General features: G+C 34.3%; 1 protein-coding gene across 1 annotated transcript; it reads right to left on the bottom strand.

The window, feature by feature from the left end:
• Positions 1–2,757: 2,757 nt before the first annotated feature.
• LOC131026730 (G-type lectin S-receptor-like serine/threonine-protein kinase At2g19130) lies at positions 2,758–5,166 on the bottom strand. The gene has a single exon (XM_057956668.2). It carries the CDS (start codon positions 5,164–5,166, stop codon positions 2,758–2,760), a length of 2,409 nt encoding a protein of 802 aa, XP_057812651.2.
• Positions 5,167–27,777: the final 22,611 nt, after the last annotated feature.

The raw sequence follows: 27,777 nt of genomic DNA, 5'->3' as shown, positions 1-27,777 counted from the left end.
TGACAAAGATGGTGAACTGAGAAAAAGGATAAATTTTTTGTAGTCAGATATTTTATTTATTCTAAGGTAGAGAGAAGATGTACATAATGAATACTTTTTGGAAAGTGAAGGAGATATTTGAAGCTAAATTGGAACATTTCTTCGGTCTCCTTCTTGAAGCTGAAAAGTGTGTGCAAAATCCTTCTATACCCGATTCCTTATCTAATGCTATTGACTTCTCAATGGAGGATAAGAGTTTGTGTGTAAACATCATAATGGTTGTGGACTACTGGAAGACCTTTCTTCTAGAACTTAAAGAGAGGTATAAGAGAATTTTTCATGTGAAGCGCAATTGAAACATTTTAATTTTTGGGAAATATAGTTTTGCATGGTAACTTACTATTGTTAACCTTTTTCCTTAGTGTCAAAAGGGGAAAAATATAGACATTTATAAGGCGGGAGGTATGGAGAGATATGGAATAGATGTGTAGATAATGCAAAATGAAGAATATGTTTCTAAGAGGGAGAAATAGTGGTTATAAGTGTTTTATCATCAATGACAAAGGGGGAGATTGTTATAAATATATGTTTGGTTTTCATTAATGTGAAATCTAATGATCTGGATTGGTCTAGACATAGTAAGTTAGTGTATAGAATAAAGGTGGTGCAAAGTAGTGGTATGAATAGGTGTTGTAGTACAGTGATATGTATAGAAGATAGGTATGTATGTATGAAGATGAAGAACCTTACAAAAAATATACATGAATTAAAAAAATTAAATACTTACCCAAAAGAGAAATACTTGTGATAAAGCAATCCACACTTATGTATGTACAGATTCATATCTAGAAAAAAATTAAGGGATCATATTGATTTACTCGTTATTAAAATTGTTTCAAAAACATTGAGGCCGAAATGGCATTGATTTCTCCACTTTCATGTAAGAGTAAGCAATTTGGCTTTAAATTTACATGATCAAATTAATTGACTCATTGCATGAATTCTGCATGCAGATTAAATTAATTTAGCAATTAAGATGTATAGAATATGCTTTGATTCATCACATTCTCAGCACAAAACAAAGATTGCATCATACACAATTCCCACCATGCCTAATATGAGTTTTAAGGAAAAAGCTCTAGTGTGACATTAATATCTCAAGATTAATAACAAATTTTGATAAATATTGTAGGTTTAAGAGTTTGTTAATTCATTTTGCCGAAATTTTCTCTATTAATTCTTGTCATATATTTTTTTATATAAATCTAAGAACCGGTTTGAATTATGGTGTTGCTTTAAGCTATATACTTTTTAGTTTTAAATTTTTTAAATTAAATAATTTTTTATGTTACTAGTTGTTCTCAATTTTCTTATTAAGTACAATTTCAAAGGTATTTGTTGTTCCTTTTATCATAAACCCTCTCAACTTTCAAATTTCCCCCCTTGGTTTCATTAAAAAAAATTCTTTGATTCATCCATTTGATCTACATAGATCAAATCTTTTATTTCCCTAATTTTTTAGACTAAAATTGACAGATTGTGTGTAGGCTTTAGCCTACAAAAATAACAAATGGTAATACTCTTTAGTATTTCAAATTACTTCTCGTGGGCCTCTTGATTGTGAAAATAAACACCGTAGAAGCTTGAATATGCTATTTGTTTGGATGTATTGTGTGGGATTTAAGCATATTTTTAGAAGAAAAAATTGATGATTTATTGAAACGAAAGATATCATTGAATTTTTTTGCATGAAAAGCAAGAAATTAACATTCTTCAACAAACAAAAGCCTTTTCATTTATAAGATTGTATTGTGCTTATATAAGTTGGCACTTGTGATGACATTCCATTGGCAGTATCTAGGGTAACACTATCTTCCTTTTTGGTATCTTGGATAGTATATCTAAAGGGTGCTTGTGATCTCTTTAAATATGTATCTTGGGTGTATGTTTTATCGTACATTTTATGATGTTTCATTAGCAGGGTTGGTGATGTTGGATAATATCTTCATACATGGATACTTGAGAAGATTTAAATATTTATAATTGGTTGCAACATACTTCCATGAAATGAAGAAAGGTTCTTTGTTTAAATAGACAAAGAAAACTCCATGTTCTATCATACAAAAATGGATTAGTTGGAAATTTTTAATGAAATTACATTGATTATTTGTAAAAATCAAAATTCATATTTTAAGTCAAAATATATATATAGTTTTATACTATACAATTAACCATGTAATTAATACCGATAGGCATTCTACAATGGCAGCAAGGGGTAGAGTATGACCATGTTAATGTTAACTTTTATCTTTTAACTTAAATTTGATAACCATGCACATGTCAAAATATTAATATTAATTATAAACTTAAAATATTTAAATAAACACCATATAAAATAAAATACAATGTAAATACAATATAATTTAATTATATTTATATGTAATAAATATAATTTAAAATGAAATTAAATAATTTTAAAGTAAATAAAGTAGTTTCAATTGATATCTAACGATATTTCTTTAGATAGATTTATTTAAAATATCTAAACTAATATTAAAATACATTTAAATTCTACTTTCAATTTCTTATTCACGTATCCTTGAAACTCCTCTAGATACAAGTACTAGTTCTTAAATTTTCTTAAATTATCAGATAAAGAGAGTAAGAGGGTGTTGTCCATTCGAACATTGGTAGCAACACCGTTCTACACTATATCTATACTTCCTGAAGGTTTTGCTAAATAGTTCATTATTTTAATTACAATTCTCTAAAACATTGTTACGTGGGCATAGAACTGCTTAATAACATCCCAGGAGTTTGAGCAGTTTCGTCGTCTTCTACTTGATCTACCAACACCTGTAGGGACCTTGGAATCTCTGGCACAGGAGCTTCCATCGTCCCCTCTAATATCCTCACCACTTCACCCATGCTTGGCCTCCTATTTTCATCGTCTTGAATGCATAGCCCCGCCACCACTGCTGCTCTTCTCACCTCTTCGATATTCGCCTCACTTGCTATTCTTACATCCACAACACCTATTATGTTTCCTCCCCCAATCTGTGATAAAGCCCAGGTAGGAAAGTACAATCTGCTCTTCTCCACCTTCAAGTCCAAATTTCTACGACCGGATAAAATTTCCAGCAATGTCATACCAAAACTGTATACGTCCACCTTGGAAGTGATAGGAAGGCCGGAGATCCACTCGGGGGCCAAGTACCCTCGAGTTCCTCTTGTGGTCGTCAATACACGACTGAAATCTCTGCCCACCAGCTTTGCCAAACCAAAATCAGCTATCTGCGGGCTGAAGTCACCGTCCAAAAGAATGTTTTCAGGCTTTATATCACAGTGAATGATACGATCCTTGCATTCCTCATGGAGATAAACTAATCCACGCGCAGTACCCAGTGCGATCTCAAAACGGGTCTTCCAATCCAATAAAACCGTCTCTGCTTCTCCCTCTTCACAGAAGAGAAATGAATTTAGAGAACCATTGGGCATGTAGGCATAAACCAGTAGCCTTCGAGAGCCTTCTACACAGAATCCCCAGAGCTTCACCAAATTCACATGCTGTATTCTCCCGATGGTATTTATTTCCCCACGGAATTGCTTTTCTGCTCCTGCAGAGCACTCTAATCTTTTAACAGCCACAAGCGTGCTGTCTGGCAGAGTTCCTTTGAACACAGAACCGAATGCACCGCTTCCCAGCTTGTGCTTGAAATTCTCCGTTGCAATTCGGAGCTCTTTGTAAGTGAACATTTTGAGAGATATCGGCACATCCTCTTCCAAGCCTTTCTTTCGCAGTCTTCGACGTTTCCACATAAGAAATGCGCCAAAAAGGAGAGATGAGACAACCAGGAAAGCCACGACAGAAAGAAGTACAATAAGAACTACAGGGGTTTTGTCGCTTCTGCTTGACATCGAGGGGGGCAACTCAGAAACAGCTAGCCTGATGAAGATGGATTGGTTGTCAGATGAAACCCGCATTATGAATAAATCCCCAAACCAGAGTCTACAGACTGGTAGATCAGAGATAACGAAAGAAAAGGCTGTACAGGAGCAATTGTTGAGACAAACAGTCCTGCAGCCTTGCAGTGTTGACTCGTTGTTGTATGAGACAGCTCCTTCTTCGGGCAAGTTTCGGTTCTTGGATTCCAGGAAGCCGTCGGTGGTGCCCGCGGTGATAGAGCAGTGCAAGGTTCTTCGCCGCGCACACCCACTTGACAACAAACCTTGAGTGTATTGCTTGGGAATGAAACCCTCAATACAACTACATACATCATTCAGATTACACAGTCCATACGCCCCACAGATATCATGCTCACTGCATTGACCTCGGTGTGATGACCATGCCTCATTCCAAGCATCATCATCCATCCAGAGGTAAATTTTTAATTCACCCTTCTCATTTAACACTACGCGCCCAGTCAATATATGTCCCCACGTGATTACTCTAAACTGATAGTTTATTCTTGAAGGAGAAACCCTCACAAAGGAAAATATGAATATCTTTTGAGTATAAGCCTCCCCTTCGGGAATGTTTGCAAAATAACTCCCAGTCCATTCTCCACTGGACCAATATGTAACACTGTTGTTATAGACCAACACCATGTCCGTCTTTCCAGGAGACTTGTCCATTTCGAAAGAAAATAACCCAATTGCAGGATCCACAGAACTCTTCCACGAAGTTAGCTTCATGCCTTTCCACATCTTCATGCCAGGCAACCATGTATCTCCCGGATGAGCGAAACTCTCCCAAACTATCTCTGACTTATTGTGACCATGACCCAGCATGATAAAATTACCAGGGTCTGTTATCATAGCCCACGATCCTTTCAGACCAACATCAGTCGACCACACTGAACGCCCTTCTCTATCAAACAGTCTGAGACGACCTTCGCTTGAAAATTTCAGGACACCAGGCACACTTCTGACAGGATTATCTCTGTTAGCCACCCAAACTGTGACCTTCGGAGACATTCGTGCATACCAGATGCCAACATACCAATTACTCGTTCCTCTCGGAGAGAAAAACCCCAACGTAAACGTTCCATTCTTTGACGTTATGGTCTGATTTCCAGCGAGCGAACCCCCCATTAAAAGCGTATCCCCACCATGCAGTGCTGATGAAGTGCAATTATTCAATGTAATAATCATAGAAATTGCGAGGAGCAAATAATTCATCGCCATTTCGATAACCACACCAGCTCTATTTTTCGAATTTAAATAGAAAACGAACATGGCCGAAGTAGTGCGGTGGATCTGACTTGAGTTCTTTGAATAGCATAGCGCTCATTTTCATCCTTCCAAATATTCGACGCTGGAAGGTATCTAAATCGTGAATCAATCTTGACAGTATAAAGATGCCACTCCGTCATACGCGCAATTTGACTCTTTCCTATGCGCAATTGGGACCGTTAAACACGTAATTTGTTGCTGTAAAAGGAAATCTACGTTTTCCCTACGCAATTTATATTGATCGTTTATGAAATAGTTGGTAGTAATTATTTATAATTCAAATGGATTGACTTTAAAATGTTAGAAAGTCAATAAGAATGAATTTAAGTTAATTTGAAAAGGTTAAGTTGTGGAAAAAATTGTTATGATAAAAAAATTTGTTTACAATGCATGCATATTATTAACATAAGAGATTGGTTACATTAAATACATTTTTTGTTGATCGTCGATACATCATTTTTACAAGAGTCATAAGTCAAAAAAAAATGCAAAAAAAATCATCGGTAACTTCAATGTTATGTACACTAATTCATCCTCTTTCTTGTCCTCCAAAATATTTCTTTTTCATTTCAAAAGGTTGATCAAATGTTCCACTATATTGAAAAAAACAAATACTGAAATTAATGTACATGACATTGTAGCATACACTCTTTTACCTCCTTTTTCTCTGTGTGTTTTTTGTAATCTTTGAATCATGTTTTTGCAAATGGTTTTGATGAAGAGTTCACAAAATTCACCCTAACGACTCTAAAAGACGACTCTAAAAGACTACAAATCTACAAATCACTATAGCAATGCATTGTAGCAAATCACTGTAGTAGTGACAATATAGAAAAAATCATTTTATCATCAACATTGTAGTGAAATCACTGTTCATAAATCAGTCTAAAAATATTAACCCAACAATGAAGCCCAATTGTGTTTCCTAAATGAAAACACTCAATAATCCTCTTGGCTATAGCTTACCTTAGCAAAGAGAATGTCAATAATGAGGGATTTTCTCCTCACAAACCCTTAAGAAATTACACTAGCAATATACTAACAAATTCTCCAACCAAGGATGTTGAAAGAGAGAACTTCAATCTCTTTTATAATTCTCTCACAAGAGCTCATACACATGCTTTGCCAATGTGGGATAAATAAACATAACACGCTTTTTACAACTTATGTCTCCAGTGTATAATAAAATAAAAGGGACCATTTTATTTAAATACTTCCCACAACTATAGACTTAACTTTAATAAAGTTAAATATTTAAATTTAACTTTATAAACTAACTTTGGTAATGCACAATAAATCATATCAATGATAAATAAATCTTCTATCAATATTAAACATTTACCATCGACATGTCATTGCCTATACATTGTCATTTCTTCTCCCATAATGATTTTCAGTCTCAGGAAATAAAGAAGCCAAACCCTTTACAAGAATACAAAAATAACTTTGTTTTCATGAAATACAAAAGGAAGACTTCGATGAGATTGAGCAGACCTGTTTTGACAAGAAAAGTTATGCATGTTTTTTTGCATCAAAAAAGTACAGTGTTCTCTATTGATTGCTTGGCCCTTTTCACATTTTCTTCTCTATCATTTGACATATCTTGTGTTAAAAACCCTTGAAATAACTCTTTAACTATTCCTTGGAACCTTATGACTACTCTTTATGTATACATGAAGCTCTGCAAACTCCAGATGACTATTCTTGGTAGGTTCTTGATAAGGCAAGAAGGGTCATTGGAGGGTTTGTTTGCATGTAACCTTTTAGCAAAAAAGTCCATTCTCTTGATGAAAACCTGAGGTCAAAAGAAGAGGCTAAATGTTAACTAAAATAAAACCCTAATTCAATGTAGGATTGCTTGTTTTAAATTTTGCACTCCCTCCTTATTGCAAAACACTCAAACTTAACTCATTTACATGAAAGAAGACCTTAAATTAGAGCTTTTATTTTTTATAAAACAAAGTCATCACTCACCCTTTTCATGCATTTGACATCATAAGACAAGTCATTTGAAATGACCTTCTTTCTCTCTTTAAACATTTAAAGCCTTCTAAAACCTCTACTAAGAAGTTTGAGGCTTTTATAGGTAACAAATATGTCATGGAATATTTTACATTAGAAGGGAGTTTTACCATTGTTCATAAATATTGTTTACTCCTCCTAAAACATATTAGACATGGTGAAATAATATTATTTTCTTATACCCACTCTCATTAAATCAATGTTGTGCTAATAATAGTGTCGATCCTCCTCCACACCAAGGTCTCATTGTGGCCATTTATAAATTCTAGTTGTCTATTATACCTCAACCTTTCCCCTTCAGCTCTAGCATTGTGACTTTTGACCACGATATTTTTAAAACCTAGGATTTTCACTAAAAAACAAACCAAAAAAGGAAATAAAAAATTGTCTAACCCTACTATGGGGGTGGCTTCCCAGGTGATGTGAAATATTCATCCTTTTCATACTAAACTTCTCAAGGTTTCCCCGGGTAAGAGGAAAACTCAATTGTGTAATGTTGCGTACCCTCCCAAGAAAATGAAAGGAGAATGGAAAAGCCCTAACCCTCAAACTATAATGGACATAAGGGAGGGCGATGAAGAACAATGTGATAAGAGTAAGGATAAGTGATGATGGAATTCACGGTAGTCATAGATTAGTAGGAATAATTAGAGTGGATAATGTTAAGAAACACATTGATAAGATGGAGATTGAATTTAACAACAAAGATGATCACAACAAGGAGATCGAGGAATAAGATGATGTCAATGAAGGAGACGAAGACAATGGTGAAGAGTATAGAGATAAGGAAGAGCAGGAAGAAGATAATAATAAGGTTATGCATGAGGATAGGGAGATTAATAATCTAAGACATTGGCTACCACTTGAATTGAAAGAATTACAAAAGGGAGAGAACTATGGTTTTATGTCTAAAGAATCAAGTTGAGATGCTACAAAACTAGGTGAATGAGCTTGAGGAGAAGATCAAGCAAAAGAACAAAGAAAAGTTTGGCAAAATTGCACAATGCGTCAATACTATTCTTGACATTAGCAATGGTCCAATGAAAAAAATTGTCACTGGGATTCTTCCAAGGAGCTCTAATATCAAAGCATAGTAGAAAAAATAGGGCATAGAGGATGGTGAATACAAGAATGAGGATCATGCAATGAATAATAGAGAGGCTTGGGGAACTTTTTAGATTTTCTCATGGCTCGTTGTAACCTCATCAAATGATTATAGACCTCAACATTGTTGTCCTTGTTTTTTTTTTGTCATTAGTGTATACACCTAAAAATGGTCTGAAGATGATTAATTAAATTAGAAATTATTTAATTAATCCCCCTTTCCAATTTAATTGAATTCACTAGCAATTTGATTAATTCCCCATTCATCTACTTATCAATAAATCTAAGGATTTATTCATTAAGCTCATTTCAATAGTCCTCTTTGATTAATTAATCTAAATTAATTAATCCTCCCCATTAAATTTATTTCTTCTAATCACCTAATTAATTTAAGCAAATCAATTTATGAGTTTGTTGAAAGTTAATTAGCCTTTTCCTATTATTTGAATTTTTTAATTCAAATTCCCCACATGCCTCCTAACTTCTAACCACCTAACCTAACCACCCCCTAACCTAACCCATTCCAACCAATCATGGGTTTAACTAACCCCATCCTAACCTCCTTATCATAACCTCCTTTGCATTGGATATTCTCCCCTTGAGACACATGGCATTTTTCCCACATGTCTCCTCCCTTGGACACTTGCCCTCTTGTGAGAAAGATTCCTTGACACTTGTCACCACATAGATGACAAGTGCCCCTCCCTCCAACCTCCTCCAATTTGACCCTTGATATCTTCAAATTCAATCTTAACCATTGATTCTTGCCACCTCACCCCTGGCCTTGGAAATCCTATAAATATCCCCCATTTTGGAACACAAAGGATCCCTTCTTGCATTCATCTTAATAATTGTTACTATAGGCATATCATTTCTAGCATTCTAGTTTATCATTTTTATTTTTTATTGCATCTTAGATCTAGCTTAATTTGATCATCTTCTAGCATAATTGTTGAATCATATAGAATAATCAATCTCTCATCTAGCTTAATTATGCAATCATTTAGCATAATCATGTATATCATTAGCATAATTATCTTCTTGGATCAATCTAGCATAATCATACATTCATCTAGCTTGCACATCATATCATTTTAAATCCTCCATCTTGGTGTAGTCAAGTCACTGGGGTTTCTCATCCAGAGCTGAGAACAAATCCACACTCGCATCTCTTAGGAGGCGATAGGTTGCTTTGCCATGGTTTATCTTTCATTTGGTTTCAATTTGCTAACCATGCTTGTAATGATCTATTGAGTGTTTGTGTTGCAACTACAGGTACCCTACTTCACACTCACGACAATTAGTACTATTTTTTAATGTTTCTTTATGGTTGGCCTATGTGCCTATCTCTTTCACAAAAAAATATTTCTCTTAGTTTACTGGTACTTTGAAGGTTTTTGTTTAGATTTTGTTTCTCTAGTTGAGGATTAGTTTTTGTTTCTTTTTCTGTTTCTTGGGATAGGGCCCTTCCCTAATTAAGTAAGAATTTTTTTAAAGAATGTAAGAATAGAATTATTAACTAAATTTATACATTCATTCCATGCAAATGGTAAGTTTATGGAACTGATGATGCACAAATTTATAACTTTAAAAAAATTTAAACATATTTTTTTGACAAATATCTTCTCACAATCTTGACATATAAGTCCCAATCATAATCCTATAACTATAAATTTAATAAACTACTTTTCTTATTGTTGTGAATGATGAAATCTATGGATAGCTGCATATTTTGTCACTATATTATCTTTAAAGCATTTTTGTGTATTTTCCACTTTATAAACTATAGTTTATCAATTCATCCTTCAATATTTACATCATTTTCGTTTTCCTCGATTGACATATAATATACCTGACATATTTTCTACTTCTTGTTAAAATTCCATCACTATCTAAGAAAACTAAACAACTATTATAATAAAACATATATGTTTTACAAGATATTTATATTTTCTTGATATGGTATTTTATATTCTCCTAATATCATTTTATTTACTCAATATTGGAGCACAAGTCTTATGCTGAAACCTATTTGGATAAGAAAAGGAGTAAGGGGTAACTATTTTATCAAAAATTTCTAATGTATGATCCCATGCTCATATCTTATGATGTTGGGACCTTGCACTCGACAAGACATCATCCTTGATGGACTCACTTAAAAACATTCAATTTCAATAATAGACCAAAAATCCATTAAATTTTATAAACTTTAGAATAATGAAAAAAATATATAAATTTTCAAAAAAATTACTTGAAAAATAGTTGCATTTATAATGACACTACGAGAGTACCTTAAAATAAATATTTAAAATAATATATTTTAATGTGAGATTATCATATACCTTTTTGTATTCTTCTACATCAAATTTTAAGCTGAACGCTGGTTGAATAGAGCTAAGCCCTAGAAAGAATCGTGACCTTTAAAACCATCAAACACAGATTGCTGAAGGAAACCCTAGTTGTGGAAGAAAACACATCCTAAAATAGGAAAGCAAACATCAAAACTACAATTGCCAAAGAGGGGTAAGATAACTAGATAAGCGATTAGAGCTTGAGTTCAATTTGTTTGTAGCAAATTTGAGTGAAAAGATTGCAGTTTTAGAGAATAAAATTGAATGAAAGATTGCGAGCAAAACTCCACACATAAAAAGAGAAATTCATGTGATTAATCTTGCTTACAATTTTTTGAACTTCTAGAGGCAATGGAAAATTGAAACCACCAAAAGATTAGAATGCAGCAGGAGTTATCTCTTTTCTTTTCTTAATGTTTTAGATTTTGGAAGTAGTTAAAAATGAAAACAATCAATTAACTGGAATACAGTGGTAGTTCATTCTACTGCTGATAAATAGGCATCATCCACGGACAGTTCACCCTAGGTGCTGGATAGACGGCTATAATTTGGTGAAACCGTATTATTGCACATAATTATACATTAGTCTTTCCAAAAGGATTATCTTCAAATTTTTGTTTTGTTTAGTTTGACCATGTGCAGCAAGCACCACAATGCATACCAGACCACACAAACGAACTTGGGCCAATGTAAAATGCAAGACATTATCATAATACGAGTGATTAAATATAAACAGTGAATAATTATAGTGAAAACAATTCAACTAAAAACCAACCTATTATATAAAATGGGAACTATCAATTTAAGCTATGCCTGATATTTAAAACAAAAGATACAGCATATTTGTGAGCTTTTCCTGCACACATGGAGTCTTGAAGTTTTGGGAAAACAAAATAAGATGACACAATATTAATAGTTAAAACTATAAATGTATAGATTTTCGAGTGGAAGCGTTGCAAACTCGTTGCAACCTGCATGTGGTACTTCTTAATCTATAATCTTTAGAGTGCGAGGAAGCTGTCAGCATGGAAGATCATATTAGATAGAGAGATATTGAAAATATTAAAACTAATGTTGCCTATATAGTTTGGCCTATCAGACGAAAAAAATGAAATGGGGACTGAAGAGAGTGTCTTCGGAGTTGAGGAGATAAAGGAAGGCGATGGGTAAGGAAAGCAGTCCATTCCTGGGGCTGTTCAAACAATAAGGGCATAAAGTTTCAAAACCCTGCAATGAGAAACTATAAAATTAAACCAAGTTGTTCTACAACTTAAAACGATTAGCTTGCATATTTACCTGAGGTAAATCCATGCCAGCATTCGGTTTATTGTGGAAATATTTAAGCCTCGCCATTTTGGAAGCATTTGTAAATGGAAAACCGGCCACGTCCTCTAGTTGCAGATATCTCAGATTTGTAAAAGCTCCATCGCATAGGCCATTTATTACCACCGAATCTCCTAGCATTAGGACCCTCAAGGAACGGCGCATGGCATTTAAATGTGTGGATTCAATTGTAGCTAAACTTGTGTTGTCCATAAGGACTACGCCTTTTATATTTTTTAGCCTATACTCATCTTCCAGCACAACTAAGAATTCGTTGTAATTTGTAATCCTTTCGAGGGCTTTCTCATAAATAGTCTGGTTCCTTTCGACCCTCCAGTAATTTCTGAAAACAGACAAAAGTAGCGGTAAACCTTTGCATGCCTCCGCAATGGCATTTATACACCCCTCTTCATTGAATTCCCCATTAAGTTGGCTTTCATCCTCACCCTCACCTAAATTTTTTTTGCACAGGATGATTTTGGCCGCAGTGTCAGACAGGGAATCTACGTGTTATTCATTACATTTTTTGATATTTATCAAATGTTTGATGTTGTTTTGTCGAGAGGTTATAAGAATCCTTAACATCGTCCCTTTTGTTACCTGCACTGAACCCATACTTTCCTCTAATCGTAGAAATTTTCTTCGTAAGAGTTCTTTGATATACCAAGAATCAACCACGTTGTCAATAAATAAAAGACAACGTTTGTTCCTCACAACTTGTTGCACTTGTTGTCGCCCTTCCTCTGTATTTCGCAAATCCAATTTGCCTCCGCCAAAATCATAAATGATTTCTTCTTGTAGCTGCTTGATGTGAGATCTCTTGTAAGGCGTTTTCTCATCAATCACCCTACAAAACTGAAGATACGATTGCTGAGCTGGAGATGAGAACGCAGTCAGCTTTAGATTTTTGTTTTGTTTTAATTCATGCTTTATGCTTTAGTGTGTAACAGCCGTTCATAAAACTGCTACGAAGAAAAGTTTTAATTTTAGTTTGTAAATATAGTCTTGTTACAGTTTGTTTTGGATGTTTTAAGTTTTGCTTTATTGTTTTTCTGCTTTGATCAATGTAGGAGATCAAGGTGTATAAAACAATGCAATTGTAATGTAGTTAAGAAGTTTGTGAATACAAGTTATCAATATTATCAGTTTTGAAATTTGTCTTTTTCTTTTTCAGTTTTGTTTGTTTCTTGTGTTGTAAATTTTTAATCTTTTATTTGGTATTAGAGCAGGTTGCAGAATTTTTTGATTGTGCAGGTGGCTAATGGAAAGGATTTAGCATTTCAACTTCCATTATTTACTAGAGAAAACTATGATTATTGGAGTATCAAGATCAAGACCCTATTTTTATCCCAAGATCTTTGGGATTTTGTGGAAGGTGGATACACAAAACCTATTGATTAGAATACATTCAATACATGGACACCACAACAAAAAAATCAGTTGAAAGAAGATAGAAAGAAGGATAACAAAGCTCTTTTCACCATTCAATTTGCCTTGGATTTCTCAAATTTTCCTCGAATTGTAAATCTCACAAAATCAAAGGATGCATGGGAGGCTCTACAAACTACATACCAAGGTACAGATAAAATCAAATTGCTAAGACTTCAAACTTCTCGAAGAGAATTTAAAAATTTGAGGATGAAAGAATCTGAGTCCATTCATGAATTTATTACTAGGACTCAAGGTATTGTGAATCAGCTTAGGACTCAAAGAGAAACTATGTCAGATTAGAAAATTGTAGAATTTTTTTTGAGGTCTCTTCCTCCTAAATTTGATCCAGTAGTAATTGCTATTGAAGAAAATAAAGATCTAACTACTTTCAAAGTTGCACAATTAATTGGTTCTTTTCAGTCTCATGAAGAGTGCATTCAACATTCTATGGAAAGTTTTGTTCAAGCTTTCCAGTCTTCTATGAATATTGAGGAAAAATCCAAATCTCCTCCCTCTCATACTGCTAAATTTTAAGGTGAATCTTCTAGAAATAACAGAAGAAGAGGACAAAGTTTTGTTGATAGAAGGAGTATTTAGTGCAGATATTGTGAAAGATATGGGCACTATGAATCTGAGTGCAAAAAGAAGAAATCTGACTTGAATAAGTCAAGAGCTAGTTATGCAGAAGAATCTTCTGATGCAAAGAATTCTACATTCTTTGCATGCAATTTGGAAAAAGAACCCCAAGAGGATGTTTGGTTTTTGGACAATGGTTGTTCAAATCACATGACACGTAAATCGGATTTCTTTGTCAAATTAGATGATTCAATGACGAGTAAAGTTAAATTTGGAGATGATAAGGAGGTTGATGTAATGAGAAAAGGTACCCTTGCAGTCAAGACTAAGAAAGGAGACACTACAAATATCCATAATACTTTCTTTGTACTAGAATTATAGCATAGTCTTTTGAGAATAGGACAACTTCTAGAAAAGAACTATAAAGTTGTATTTGAAGATAGCTACTGTAAAAATTTTGATAAATCTAATAATCATCATCTTGTAGCAAAGACTTATATGACAAAGAATAGATTGTTTCCTCTCAAATTGGTTTCCAGTAAGTTGCGTGCATTAAAATCAACCATAAATGATTCATAGTTATGGCATCAACGATATGGTCATCTAAATTTTCAAGGGCTAACTTTGTTGAATAAGAAGAATATGGTGAGAGGTCTTCCTCCAATCAAGGAAAAAGAAGAAGTTTGTTCAGGGTGTGCACTTGGCAAGCATCACCAAGATAGTTTTCCGATGGGAAAATCATGGAGAGCCAAATCTCCTCTAAAGCTTGTGCATGCTGACATCTCTGGTGATATGCAAGAGCCATCATTGGGTAAGAACTTTTATTTTTTGACATTCATTGATGATTACTCTCACCACACTTGGGTTTATTTTTTGAAGCAAAAATCTGAAGCCTTTGCATGCTTCAAGAATTTTAAAGCATTGGCTCAAAAACAAAGTGCGTATCCTATCAAGATACTCATAACAGATAGAGGGGGAGAGTTTATTTCTAATGAGTTTGTTGATTTTTGTGCTAAGAATAGCATCCAGAGACAGCTTACCGCCGCATATACACCTCAACAAAATGGTATTGCTGAAAGAAAGAACCGTACCATTATGGAAATGGCATGAAGCATGTTGTAGACAAAAAATATTCTAAATAGTTTTTGGGGAGAAGCAGTTTCCACTATAGTATATATTCTCAACCGTAGTCCCACGAAAGTAGTTCAAAATCTAACTCCAAAGGAAGCCTGGAGTGGTCACAAGCCTTTAGTGGCTCATCTTTGCATTTTTGGATGCTTGTCATATGTGCATATTCCAGATCAAAAGCGGAAGAAGTTGGATGCCAAATCCTAACTTTGTATCTTTGTGGGCTACTCTACTGCAACTAAAGGCTACAAATTGTATAATCCTGAGATAAAGTAATGGATTGTTAACTGGGATGTGATTTTTGATGAAGGGGGAGTATGGCAATGGAAAAATGATGTGCAGAAAAATTCAGGTGAAGATTCTTGCTCTAGTGGAAGTTCTAGCTCCAGTTCTAGTCCTCCAAGCTCACCTAGTTCTTCAAGTAGCACAAATTCAGGTGAAGATTCACCTCCACCATCACCTCCAGCATCCATTCCACGAAAGGTACGAAGTTTAGTTGATGTTTACCAGAGGAGTACCAATATAAATCCTGTTGCTAATTTTGCTTTGTTTAGTGCAATTAAAGCTGAACCCTCTATGTATGAAGAAGCAGTGAAAGAACCCATATGGGTTAATGTTATGAATGATGAAATGAATTCCATTCATAAGAATAATATTTGGGAATTAGTTTCACTTCCCAAAGGTAAGGAGGTGATTGGTGTGAAATGGATTTACAAATTCAAATATCATGCAGATGGTTCAGTAGAACGCCATAAAGCAAGACTAGCTGCCAAGGGGTTTGCACAAACTCTTGCAGTGGATTATGCAAAAACTTTTGCTCCAATGGCTCGTCTTGATACAGTCAAGATTATATTGGCTATTGCAGCACAATACAAGTGGTCAATATTTCAAATGCATGTGAAATCAACATTCTTTAATGGTTACATAGATGAGGAAGTTTATGTAGAACAACCTATGGGTTATGAAGTTCCAGAAAAAGAGCACTTAGTCTACAAGGTGAAGAAAGCCCTTTATGAGTTGAAGCAAGCTCCTCGTGCCTGGTATGCTAGGATTGATAGTTATTTCATGAAAAAAGGATTCAATAGAAGCCACTCAGAACCTACCTTGTATGTCCAACATATTGGTAATGATATTCTCATAGTTTGCCTATATGTTGATGATTTGATTTATACAGGTAATAGCAAAGATCTCATGGAGAAGTTTCAAGCAGAAATGAAACAACAGTTTGAAATTTCAGATCTGGGACTTATGTACTATTTGCTTGGTGTGGAAGTACAACAAACATCAAAAGGTATATTTATTTCTCAATCCAAGTATATAGCTAATTTATTGAAGAATTTTAACATGGTGGCATGCAAAGCATTTGCAACCCCCATAGCCCTTGGTGAAAAACTAACCAAGGAAGATGAGGTTGATGCAACTCAGTATAGGAGTTTGGTTGGTGCCTCATGTATCTCACAACCACAAGACCTAATATTATGTATGTTGTGAGCCTCATCTCTCGGTTCATGCAGGATCCACATGAGTCACATTGGTGGGTTGCTAAAAGAATTTTGAGGTATGTAAGTGGTACACAGAATTTTGGCATTCAGTATTCTCCCACTGACAAGTTTGAACTAGTTGGTTACATAGATTCAGATTGGGCCAGTTCAGTGGATGATAGGAAATCTACATCTGGTTATGTTTTTTCATTTGTCTTTGGAGTTGTATCCTGGAGTAGTAAGAAACAGGCAACAGTGGCTCTTTCTTCAATAGAAGTGGAATACATGGCAGCTTCATCAGCAAGTTCTCAAGCAGTATGGATAAGAAGGATATTGATAGATCTATATTTTGTTCCTAAGCATCCAACCACCATCTATTGTGATAACAATATCACTATTTCCATGACAAAGAATCCAGTGTTTCATGCCAGAACGAAACACATCGAGATCCGACATCATTACATTCGTGACTTGGTTCAAGATGGACAAGTGGAGTTGCAGTTCTATCCTTCATCTGAATAATCTGCTGATATCTTCACCAAAGCTCTTCCAGTATCGACTTTTGTTACTTTCCAAACTCACTTGGGACTTACCTCCATTCATCATTCAGGGGGAGATTGAAGATACGATTGTTGAGTTGGAGATGAGAACGCATCTGAGCTAGAGATGAGTACACAGTTAGCTTTAGATTTTTGTTTTGTTTTAATTCATGCTTTATGCTTTAGTGTGTAATAGCAGTTCATAAAACTGCTACGAAGACAAGTTTTAATTTTAGTTTGTAAAAATAGTCTTGTTACTGTTTTTTTGGGTTTTTTAAGTTTTGTTTTATTGTTTTTCTACTTTGATCAATGTAGGAGATCAAAGTGTATAAAACAATGCAATTGTAATGTAGTTAAGAAGTTTATGAGTACAAGTTATCAATAGTATTAGTTCTGAAATTTGTCTTCTTCTTCTTCAGCTTTGTCTGTTTCTTATGTTGTAAATTTTTAATCTTTCAAAAACATGAAACCTTTGGAAATGCATTCCAACTCTTGAATGACTATGAATGCCAAAACACTCTTTCCAATACCCCCGAAACCCCATAATACAAGAGCTACAGTTGTTTCACTGCCTTCCAAATCCACGATTTCTTTCACTTTCGCGACTTTCTCATCTATACTTTCTGCATATGTTTAACAAAATACAATAAGAAGATGACATGCTTGGGAAACAAATAAAAACATTCTCCAAAACAAATGAAGGCTACGAATGATGTTCACAGTGTGTACTTGGCTTGAAGTCGAGGAGCTTCTATGGAGATCGCTGCATATGCTAAGTTAGTTGCCTTTTAATGTCTCCAACGGTGGTGAAACTGTTTACAACTGTGGGGGGAGTGAGAGAAGATGTAATATCTTGTATACTCTTAACAATCTTCTCAAGTTGATCCTTCATTACGTGGGCAATCCAGTACCTATCAAAATCATCCAACATAATCATTGGCATCTTCATAAAGTGCATATTTCCGAAAATCATTGAGTCTGCTACATGTGAGGTAGAAATAAAAAATTTAGCAAGTGGTAAAGTACATAGTCTACAGGTTAAATTTTTTAAATGGGTTCTTGCTCCTCACCTAAATAAAAATTTCAATAACGTCAAATCAGAAAGGATTTCTGATGGTGTGGACAACTAGTGTGTTCATCTCTTTAAAAATGGATGCTATCTTTGATTATAAACTGTTTCATTTCATAGACATCATTAAAAAAATTCTTTTATTCATTCAAAATCACCATATAGAGCACAGGGAAGGCCGCATCCTTGGTGTAAAAATGAAATTTACATATCAGTGAGAGAAATATTTGGAAAATATACTGAATAAAAAAAAACACGAATCAAATTAATATAGAAGCGTAAGGAAAAAGAGAAAGTAGGAAAGGCGATACCAACCACATTTCTCTGAGTGCTGTTGTATATACAGAGGCATGTACCTTCTACTATTACTTGGACAGCATACCTAAGCCTTTCAGTATCGTGAGTAATCGCTTCTCCGAATTTCTTGACATCTTTAGCCAGATGAACTATTTTATCCAATAGCTCGTTGCACTCTGACACCGTTACGCATCTCTCAAGGGCATATGCTGCCATAGACAATCCCAGGAATATCCAGTGAGACTCTCCCATTACTTTTACTGCTTTTAAAAACACTCCTCCCACTTCTTCCCGAGTCAAAGCAAAGCAATATAAGTTAATTATTCATTCACAAAATTCAACTTATTTTACCAACATAATCCATTTACGCTCGCGTTACCGAGTTCTCTAATTCATTAGCTTCTCTTATAATGCTGTCTATGATGTCAGAAGAAGCTCTGGTGCTCCAGGCCAAAGATTCAAGAGGAATAGACAAAGCACACACAACTAATTTTATCATCATTCATTGATAGCAGAGAGCAATGGATGAGAAGTGAAGGTTAATCACCTTTATTTTAAGCAGCATACTGTCAATAAACATGAGAAGCAAATCGATTTGGTAAGTTGGATTTTCATTCCCAATGGATTGTCTTATTGAATGAATGATAGACACAAGCGAATGAGGAGGGAATGATAGATGAGTATGAGTGGTAGGAGCAGATTCTTTGATTGAATGAATGACCGATTCAAGGGTAGGATGAGGCTGAGAGAGATGAGATTGATCAACAAGAGTAGGGTTAGAGGATTTGTTTTTAGGCGGAGGAGTGGGAATGCATCCGCAAGTACAGTTGCACATTAGTTTGTGAGCAAAAGATTGATTGACAAGAATAGGGTTGGGAGAGTTGTTATCAGAGGTAGGAGGGAGAAAGCGTCCGCAAAGGTTACCCATCAGTTTATGAGGAAGTTTGATCTCTGTGCTTAATCCCTTGCAAGCAAAGCAGTTGAACAAACCAAAACAAGTCCCTACAAACATTTGCGTACCATGCCCAAAATGTGATTTTTGGATTTTCATGTCACTTCTATGATGAAGGCGATAGAGGCATTAACTTTTTTCACAATTTTTAGGCGATAAAGGCATTATTGTCTTTTTTAACTAATAGCAATGCAGAGGCGGCGAAATTTCAATTATGGCATGCAGAGTTGTTATATTTTTCATGAATGAGTGGCAGATAGTTTTCATCATTTGAAGATTTGTTACGCCTATTCAGAGTAGGAATCTTTCTATTTACGGAGTTCACTAATTTCTGACAGACTTCAGCATGACTGTAACGCATTTTGTTTAACGAAACGAAGCGTTTAAAATTTCTGGTGGGTTTCAAACATCAATGGATAGTTAATCTTATGCGAATATTGAAAGAAAGAATGGTGGAGCCAGGCCTAGAATTTCATGGTCTATATGGCTGGTTCTTCACTTTTGAACCGTATATCATAGCATTGGATTGTATGTGTTGACATGCTATATATTTGACGCTCTAATTTATCAATAAATCAGCAAAATTTATTATAGATAACATAATTTTATTTTTATGTTTTTTGTTTGTGAAGCTATGAATCAGTGTCCGCGGGCATCATTTCCATGCCCACGCCCACGCCTACGCCCACGCCCACGCCCAGGAATCATTTTTCCATTGTCTGTGTGTGGGACATATGGAGCTTGAGGAGACTTGAACCGACCTCTCATGTAGGAGGCATTTCAAATTAATTTAAGAATTTTTTTGGAAATTTAAATTTTTAAGAATTGAGAAAAAAATCTTAAATTAAATTAAATTAAACAAAATAAATTTAATGAAATTAAATAGTTGAATGGGTTGGGAGCATAGATCAATTGGCATCATATAGTTTTAATTCATTTAATTTATTTAATTTAATATTTTTCATTCTTTAAAAAAATAGTTTCTAGGAAATTAAATTGTTTTAAGAATGAAAAATTAAATTAAATAAGTTAAATGAATTAAACTAAATAACTAAAAATTAATTTAAATTAAAAAGAAAAATATTTTCAATACATGTATTTTCACTGGTTTCATAACTAAAATATTTTGAAGTCGTATGTTTTAGCATCTTTTAGTTATATTTGAATATGGATCCAATACGTAGTGCATGGTCTAATCAACTTATAGCATAGGTATTTATTTAGTGGAAATTGTAAATTTTTCTTATTAATATTATTTCTTTGAAGAAACTTTTTTTTTTTTTAAGAAACTTCAATTTTTAAAGAAACCTAAATTGTTTAATTAGAAGGTGAAGTATACATTGCATAATTTGAAAGTTTTCCTTATTTATAATACTCTTAATTAGAGGAGGAAGTATGTTTTATTAACGCTTTCTACAAATAGAATGATTTGGGATAGGTATTGGATGTATTACTTCCTTTTAATCTACTAGCTTATAGTTGCATTAGATAAGAAGAATAAATAGAATTTTTAGAGGAAGTTGAGGAAAGAAAAGGGGTAGTGTTCACTTCAAGGTAATCTCGTCTCAGAGGTAATTCATGTTCATTTAATTTGACTATAAATAATTATTTTCATTCATTGATTCATTTGTAGGTTTCTTTCAAATCGCATCACCATACGGATATATGATATAAATAAGATCATTTATCATTGAGCAGAGAATTTTAGCTCTTCTCTAATAATTGTTCGTGGCCATCACAATTTGCAAAAGATTATTTTTGTAGTTAACTCTAAATGTTTTAAATCACTCAATGATTATTTTTTTTCTACAATTACTTGCAAATAAAATTATTAGTATGTGTTGTTCCTTTATTAATATTTTTCCATTCTTTTAGCCAATGCCATTAATGATTTATTTTCTTAAAATATCACAAATTTATCTATAACTTTTTCAATATTGAAAAATAAAGAAAAAGTTTATTTTTTATAATTTCTAAGCACTTAATGAATATCGATCTATATACTCATCTGGTTAGATAGTAACTTAAATTAAATAAATTAAATTAATTAAGTTTGAATTAAATTAAATTAAATAACTTAAATTTAATTTAATTTAATTAATTAATTTGTCTACAATGGTTCCTTCTTGGATGGGTTTGGGATCTTTTTTGCCCTTCTAAACATTGTTGTTTGTAGTGGATTCACTTGTGAAAGGTTTGAGCAAGCCTCTCAAAACCTGTTTGTCTCCTTTGTTTTATTATATTGTTTGACTACCTATTTTGCAGTTCAAAGTATTTTTTTTGTAAAAGGTTCAAGAATGCCATGGTGGGATGATTCATCTGATGGTATTATGGAAGAATAAGGATTCAGTCAACTACTGAGGGGGGTAGGGGTTTGAATCAGTAGATAGAAAATTGATATAAACTTTCGCCAATCTCAAAATTAACCTCTCAAAGAAAACTCAAAACTAACAAGTTAAACCACTGAACTACAAATGCAATATCACTGTCAAGTTAAACCAGTTGACTGTTATAACAGATTAATAATAAAACAACTTGAAACTCACAAACATCCAAATATTTTACTGACATAAGTAAAACTTCATTTCAGATTGCTATTGGTTAACATAACATATCAAAGTAGATTTAGCAGTTAGGCAATTCAACCATAGTAAACATAACCAAAAAAACATTCACCACTTGACACAATATTTTTGATGTGGAAACCCAAATGGGAAAAACCACGGTGAGGATGAATACCCACAAGTATTCTAAACTCTTTTGAAGTTTGCCCTATTAGGAGCCAAGCCCGTTAAAGCTTTACAAAAGTCCTGTTAAGAATAGATCCTATTAAGGACCACCCGGTTAAGGGATTGACTATAATGCCCTATTAGAAGCAATACCATGTGAGGAATAACCTCGGTAGAAGATTTTAAATCCAAGCTAATGGACTACCTAGTTAGAAGATTTAAATAACACTAAGCTTGTTAGAGCTTACCCAGTTAGGGGATTTTACTGTTGTAATTGTTAGAAAACAATAGGGGTTTGCCGATCTGTTTGAATAGCACTATACTTGCTAGTTTATATCCTTTTCATGCTCCTAGCTTCTTTTTACAAAAATTGTAGATACATCATCCAGTTCAGCAACCACACTCAACTAGAAATTTGCCAACTCCGAAACAAAACAACTTATCGACCTTATAAACAAATCAATAGGTTAGTAACACAACACAAACCTAATTCTCTCATAGTTATTACAAACAAGTCGGTTCAAGTATGATCATTGGATTACATAAAAAAACTCTGCACATCATTCAAGATAGCCTCAACCTCTCCTTGATCACTGCTTCGTTGAACTTAGTAACTCATCACATGTTTGTATTACATGCAATATACTTTCTCATTCCCAAGATAAAAACCATTATCTCAACACACCAAAAAAACTTTGAAACTCTTCTCATCCAACATGCATATGTGTCATAATCATGACCGCTCATCATCAGATCATAAACCAATACAACAAAGTAAATCGATTAGGGTTTATCATATCAATAGATAGTGTTTACCGGTTGATCTCTCCAATATATAGCAATACCGATTCACTCCACAAACTCACCTACTGGTTGTAGTTCCTTTCACTAGCTCTTCCTACCGGTTACAAAACAACATTATAACAACATCATTACCGGTTAATTGACATCAATGAAAATATAACATTTCATTAATGCAATCTTCATGCAAATGCCAACAATCTCCCCCTTTGGCATTGATGGCAATACAAGTATAAATATCATTGATTGTTATGATTGTGAATAGGAATCTTGGTTTACATTTTACCATGTACTCTCTTTGGCTTCAGTTGGTAATTGACTATAGACCTTCTCTCTTTCAATCATACAATTCTTCTTCCCCATAATCATATAGTTCTTCTCCCCCTTTGACAACAATGCCAAAGTGAAAGTAAAACATGCAATGTCAAACTTCACTACTAAGCATCATCACTTGCAACTTGATGCTCCCCTTGTGGAATAAATCCACTTCTACACCAATCCTACTGTAAAATTCTGCAAGTAGCTCTAGGACTGATGTACTCTCTATCATGCTCAATTGATTTCATGAAGGGCTACAACCCCTAGCTGACTTCCAAAATACTCAAAAGTAGTCTTAGCCAGAGGTTTAGTAAATATATATGCAAGCGTCTCCTTGGTAGAAACATCCTCCAATATCACATCTTTAATCTACACTTTTTCCCTCAAGAAATGATACTTTAATTCAATATGCTTGGTTCATACATGCAAAACAATGTTCCTGGAAATATTTATGGCACTGGTATTGTCACATAAGATCTTTACAAGTTTTGTAAACTTTGTCTTAAAACCTTCCAAAATGTGTCTCATTCAGATAGCCTAGGCACAATTCACATATGGTGTTACATACTCAGCTTCAGTAGTAGAAAGCGATATACCACTCTGCTTCTTGCTACTCCATGAAACAAGTATTCCTCCAAGAAATAATGCTCCACTGGTTGTGCTTTTCTTATCATCAACATTACCTGCCCAGTCTGCATCTGTATACACCTTCAAATCAAAGTTACCTACATATGGATACCATAATCCATAGTCAATAGTTCCTTTCAAATATCTGAATATCCTCTTGGTTGCTATCAAATGTGTTTCCTTTGGATTCTTCTAAAATCTAGCAAATAGACCAATTGCATGAGCTATATCCAGTCTTCTATGAACAACATAGTGCAATTTCCCAATCATTGACCTGTACTCCTTTTCATCAACAAATGTGGTTTCATCTTCCTTAGAAAATTTACAACCTATAACCATTGGTGTCCCAATTGGTTTATAATCACTCATACCAAATGTCTTTAATACCTCTTTCACATACTTAGACTGTGTGATGAAAATACCACTCTTCATTTGTTGTATTTGCAAGCCTATGAAATTTTTTCTCTCCCACTAGAGACATTTCAAACTCATTTTTCCTTTCATTTTCAAAGTCATTTCTCATGTCATCATTGCCTCCAAATATGATATCATCTACAGACACTTCACTAACCAGTATCTTATCTCCTTTAGATTTGAGATATATGTTGTTGTCTTCCCTAGTTCTCTAAAAACCTATCTTCATCAAGTGTGAATGAAGCCTTTCATACCATGCTCTCAATACTTGCTTTACCCCATATAGTACCTTGTGCAATCTGCATACCATTTCTTGTTCATCAGTCAAAGCATAACCATCTAGTTCCTCAATGTATACTTTTTCTTCCAGTATTACATTAAAAAATGTTGACTTCACATCCATCTGATATACTTTGAATCCCTTATATGTTGCAAATGCAAGTAAAGTCCTCACACCTTCCTGTCTAGAAATTGGTGCAAAAATCTCACCATAATCTTCTCCTTCTTCTTGTGCATAACCTTTGCAAACCAATCTAGCTTTGTTTTAGACTACTACACCATCTTCATTCAGTTTGTTCTTGAATACCCACTTAGTACCTATCACATTTTTATTCACCAATCTGGGTACTAGGGTCCATGTGTTATTCTTCTCAATTTGATCAAGCTCCTCCTCCATATCTTTTATCCAATGATCGTCTCCAAATGCTTCCTTAGAAAAACTAGGCTCAATAGTGCAGATCATGCAATAATTCTCTCTAATTCTTCTTTTGGTTAACACTCCAGCATCCTTATCTCCAATAATCTGGTCAGGATTGTGATTGAGTCTCACATACCTCAAAATAAGATGATCATTATCTTTAGGTTCTTCTTATTCATTATCATCTTCTTCTAAATCTACCTGTTCCAGTTGAATTGGTACAACAACATTCTCTTTACCAATTTTTTGTTTTACTGGTTCTGGTTCCAAAAACAAAATGCAAGGATCTTCATCCTTTTTCTCCACACTAGTTTCCCTTGAGACTTTAGGATACCCATCCACTCAAACATCAACACTCTCATTGATTCTCTGTGTCCGTTTGTTATAACATTTGTAGGCCTTACTCCTTGTGGAGTAACCAAGAAATATACCTTCATCACTTTTAGCCTCAAACTTACTAACATAGTGACCTCTCTTAATAAAACATTTACTACCAAATATCTTGAAATAACTAACATTAGGTGATCTACCATAGCATTATTCATAAGGAGTCTTATCCTTATCTCTTTTTACCAATTTTTGGTTCATAGTGTAGAAAACTGTGCTGACAGCTTCTCTCAAAAATTTTTTTGCTACACCTCCTAGTATCAACATCGTTCTAGCAACTTCAACAACTGACCGGTTGTTCCTCTCTGCAATACCATTCTATTGTGGTGTCCTCAGTGCAGAAAGCTACCATTTGATACCATTTTCTTCATAATATCTAGTGAATTCCTCAGAAGTAAATTCACCACCTTGATCAGTCCTCAGACACTTTATCTTCTTAACACTCTCCTTTTCAGCTAAGGCCCTAAATGCCTTGAACTTACCTTCTTTTTTATCCTTCAAGAATGTGACCCACATCATTCTTGAGCAATCATCAGTGAAGATCATAAAATATCTATCACCTTGAATACTTTTAGTCCTTATTGGTCCATAGAGGTCTGTATGAACCAAATCTAATAGATGTTCCGCTGAAAAATATTTGTTCTTAAAAGTTGAGGATGTCATCTTTCCCAACTGATATTCCTTACATAGAGAATTAACCGGTTTGTCCAGCTGAGGAAAACCTCTCACTATCTTGTACTTACTCACTTTAAAAATGTTATCAAAATTTATATGACAAAATCTCCTATGCCAAAGACAACTAACATCTACTTTAGCAATCAAAGAGTTGTTGACTTTTGGATTTAGGTGAAAAAGGTTACCTTTAGTCTGCTTGCCAGTTGCAATCAGTTTACCTTTGCTCCCATAGATTTTGTACATACTATTCTTAAACTCCAATGGGTATCCTTTTTCATTGAGTTGAGAAACACTCAAAAGATTGCGCTTTAGCTCTTCAACCTAGTAGACATCATCTACACTACTCTTTTCATTAAGAGAAATAGTTGCCTTACCTTTTACCATGCAGGTTGAGTCATTACCAAATCTCACAACTCCTCTATCAAATTCTTTTAAGGAAAAAAAAAATTCTCTGGTCATCAGTAATGTGATGTGAACAACCACTATCAATGATACAATCATCAGAATTATCCATGCGAGAATCTAATGCTTTATGATCATATGTCTCCTCTTTAATGGCCAAAAAGACAATGTCTTCATTAGCATCACCCTTAGATTCCTCATCAGTGATACCACCATCAACTACAATAAGACAATCTCTTTTGCCTTTTCCTTTGTACTTCTTGAGCTTCTCTCGCTTGTGCTCATTGTCACCATTAGGACAGTTAGCTACAATGTGTCCAATCTTGTTGCATGCAAAACATTTCAAAGGTAATTTACCTTTGTAATTACCGGTACCTATGGGAAACCGCTTGGCAAACAATGCTTCAAGCTCAAACAAATTGTCTTCATCATCAAATTCTCTATTGGATCTGGATTCATAATTGTGACTGACATCTCTACTTTTCCTCATAGATGGGTTAGAAACTAAAGCTCTAAATGCAAATTTAGATTTTTGAACACAGCCATCATAACCATTTAATTGAAAAGCAGTAAGCTTACCAATGAAGGAGTCAAGGGTTACCTTAGTTTTGTCAATTGACTTTAGCTCCCGAATGGTTGCAACTCGGATAGCATAGACTGGTAGAAGGGTTCTCAACACCTTGCTAACCACTATGGCATCTTCCACTTTACCACCAACACTCTTGATCTCACCAACTATCTCTTTTATCCTCTGACCATACTGTTGTATATTCTCACCTTCAGCCATCCGCATGTCATCAAATTTTTCTCTTAGACTCTCTTCTTTGGCAATCTTCACATGTTCATCACTGCTATAAATCTTTTCAAGTTTCTTCCATATCTCATAAGAAGTCTCCAGACCATGGACATGTACATATTCTGCATTAGACAAAGAACTGATAATAGCCTCTAGTGCTTGATTATTTTCCTATTTCTCTTTCTTCTGATCATCAGTCATAATCCCACTAGATGCAACATATTGAGTACCAACATGTTCCTAGTATTGACTTCCTAAACTCTTTATATAAATTTTCATTCTATCACTCCATATCCTCTAGTTCTCTCTATTAAACTTTAGACCTTCCTTCTTCATCATTTTCTACAAGATCTTTACCTCAAGTTGTTAGGCTTAGACCTTAGAGGACCTGAGAAGCTCTGATACCATTTGATGGTATGATGAAAGAATAAGGATCCAGTCAAC

Source organism: Cryptomeria japonica, chromosome 10 (genome assembly GCF_030272615.1).
Source record: "Cryptomeria japonica chromosome 10, Sugi_1.0, whole genome shotgun sequence".
Lineage (NCBI taxonomy): Eukaryota > Viridiplantae > Streptophyta > Pinopsida > Cupressales > Cupressaceae > Cryptomeria > Cryptomeria japonica.
Note: the sequence above shows the minus strand (reverse complement) of the source record. Positions and strands in the feature narration are given on the sequence as shown.

What these genes read in the sequence shown, in the direction of transcription:
- LOC131026730 (XM_057956668.2), bottom strand. Translation starts at nt 5,166, where the DNA reads ATGGCGATGAATTATTTGCTCCTCGCAATTTCTATGATTATTACATTG.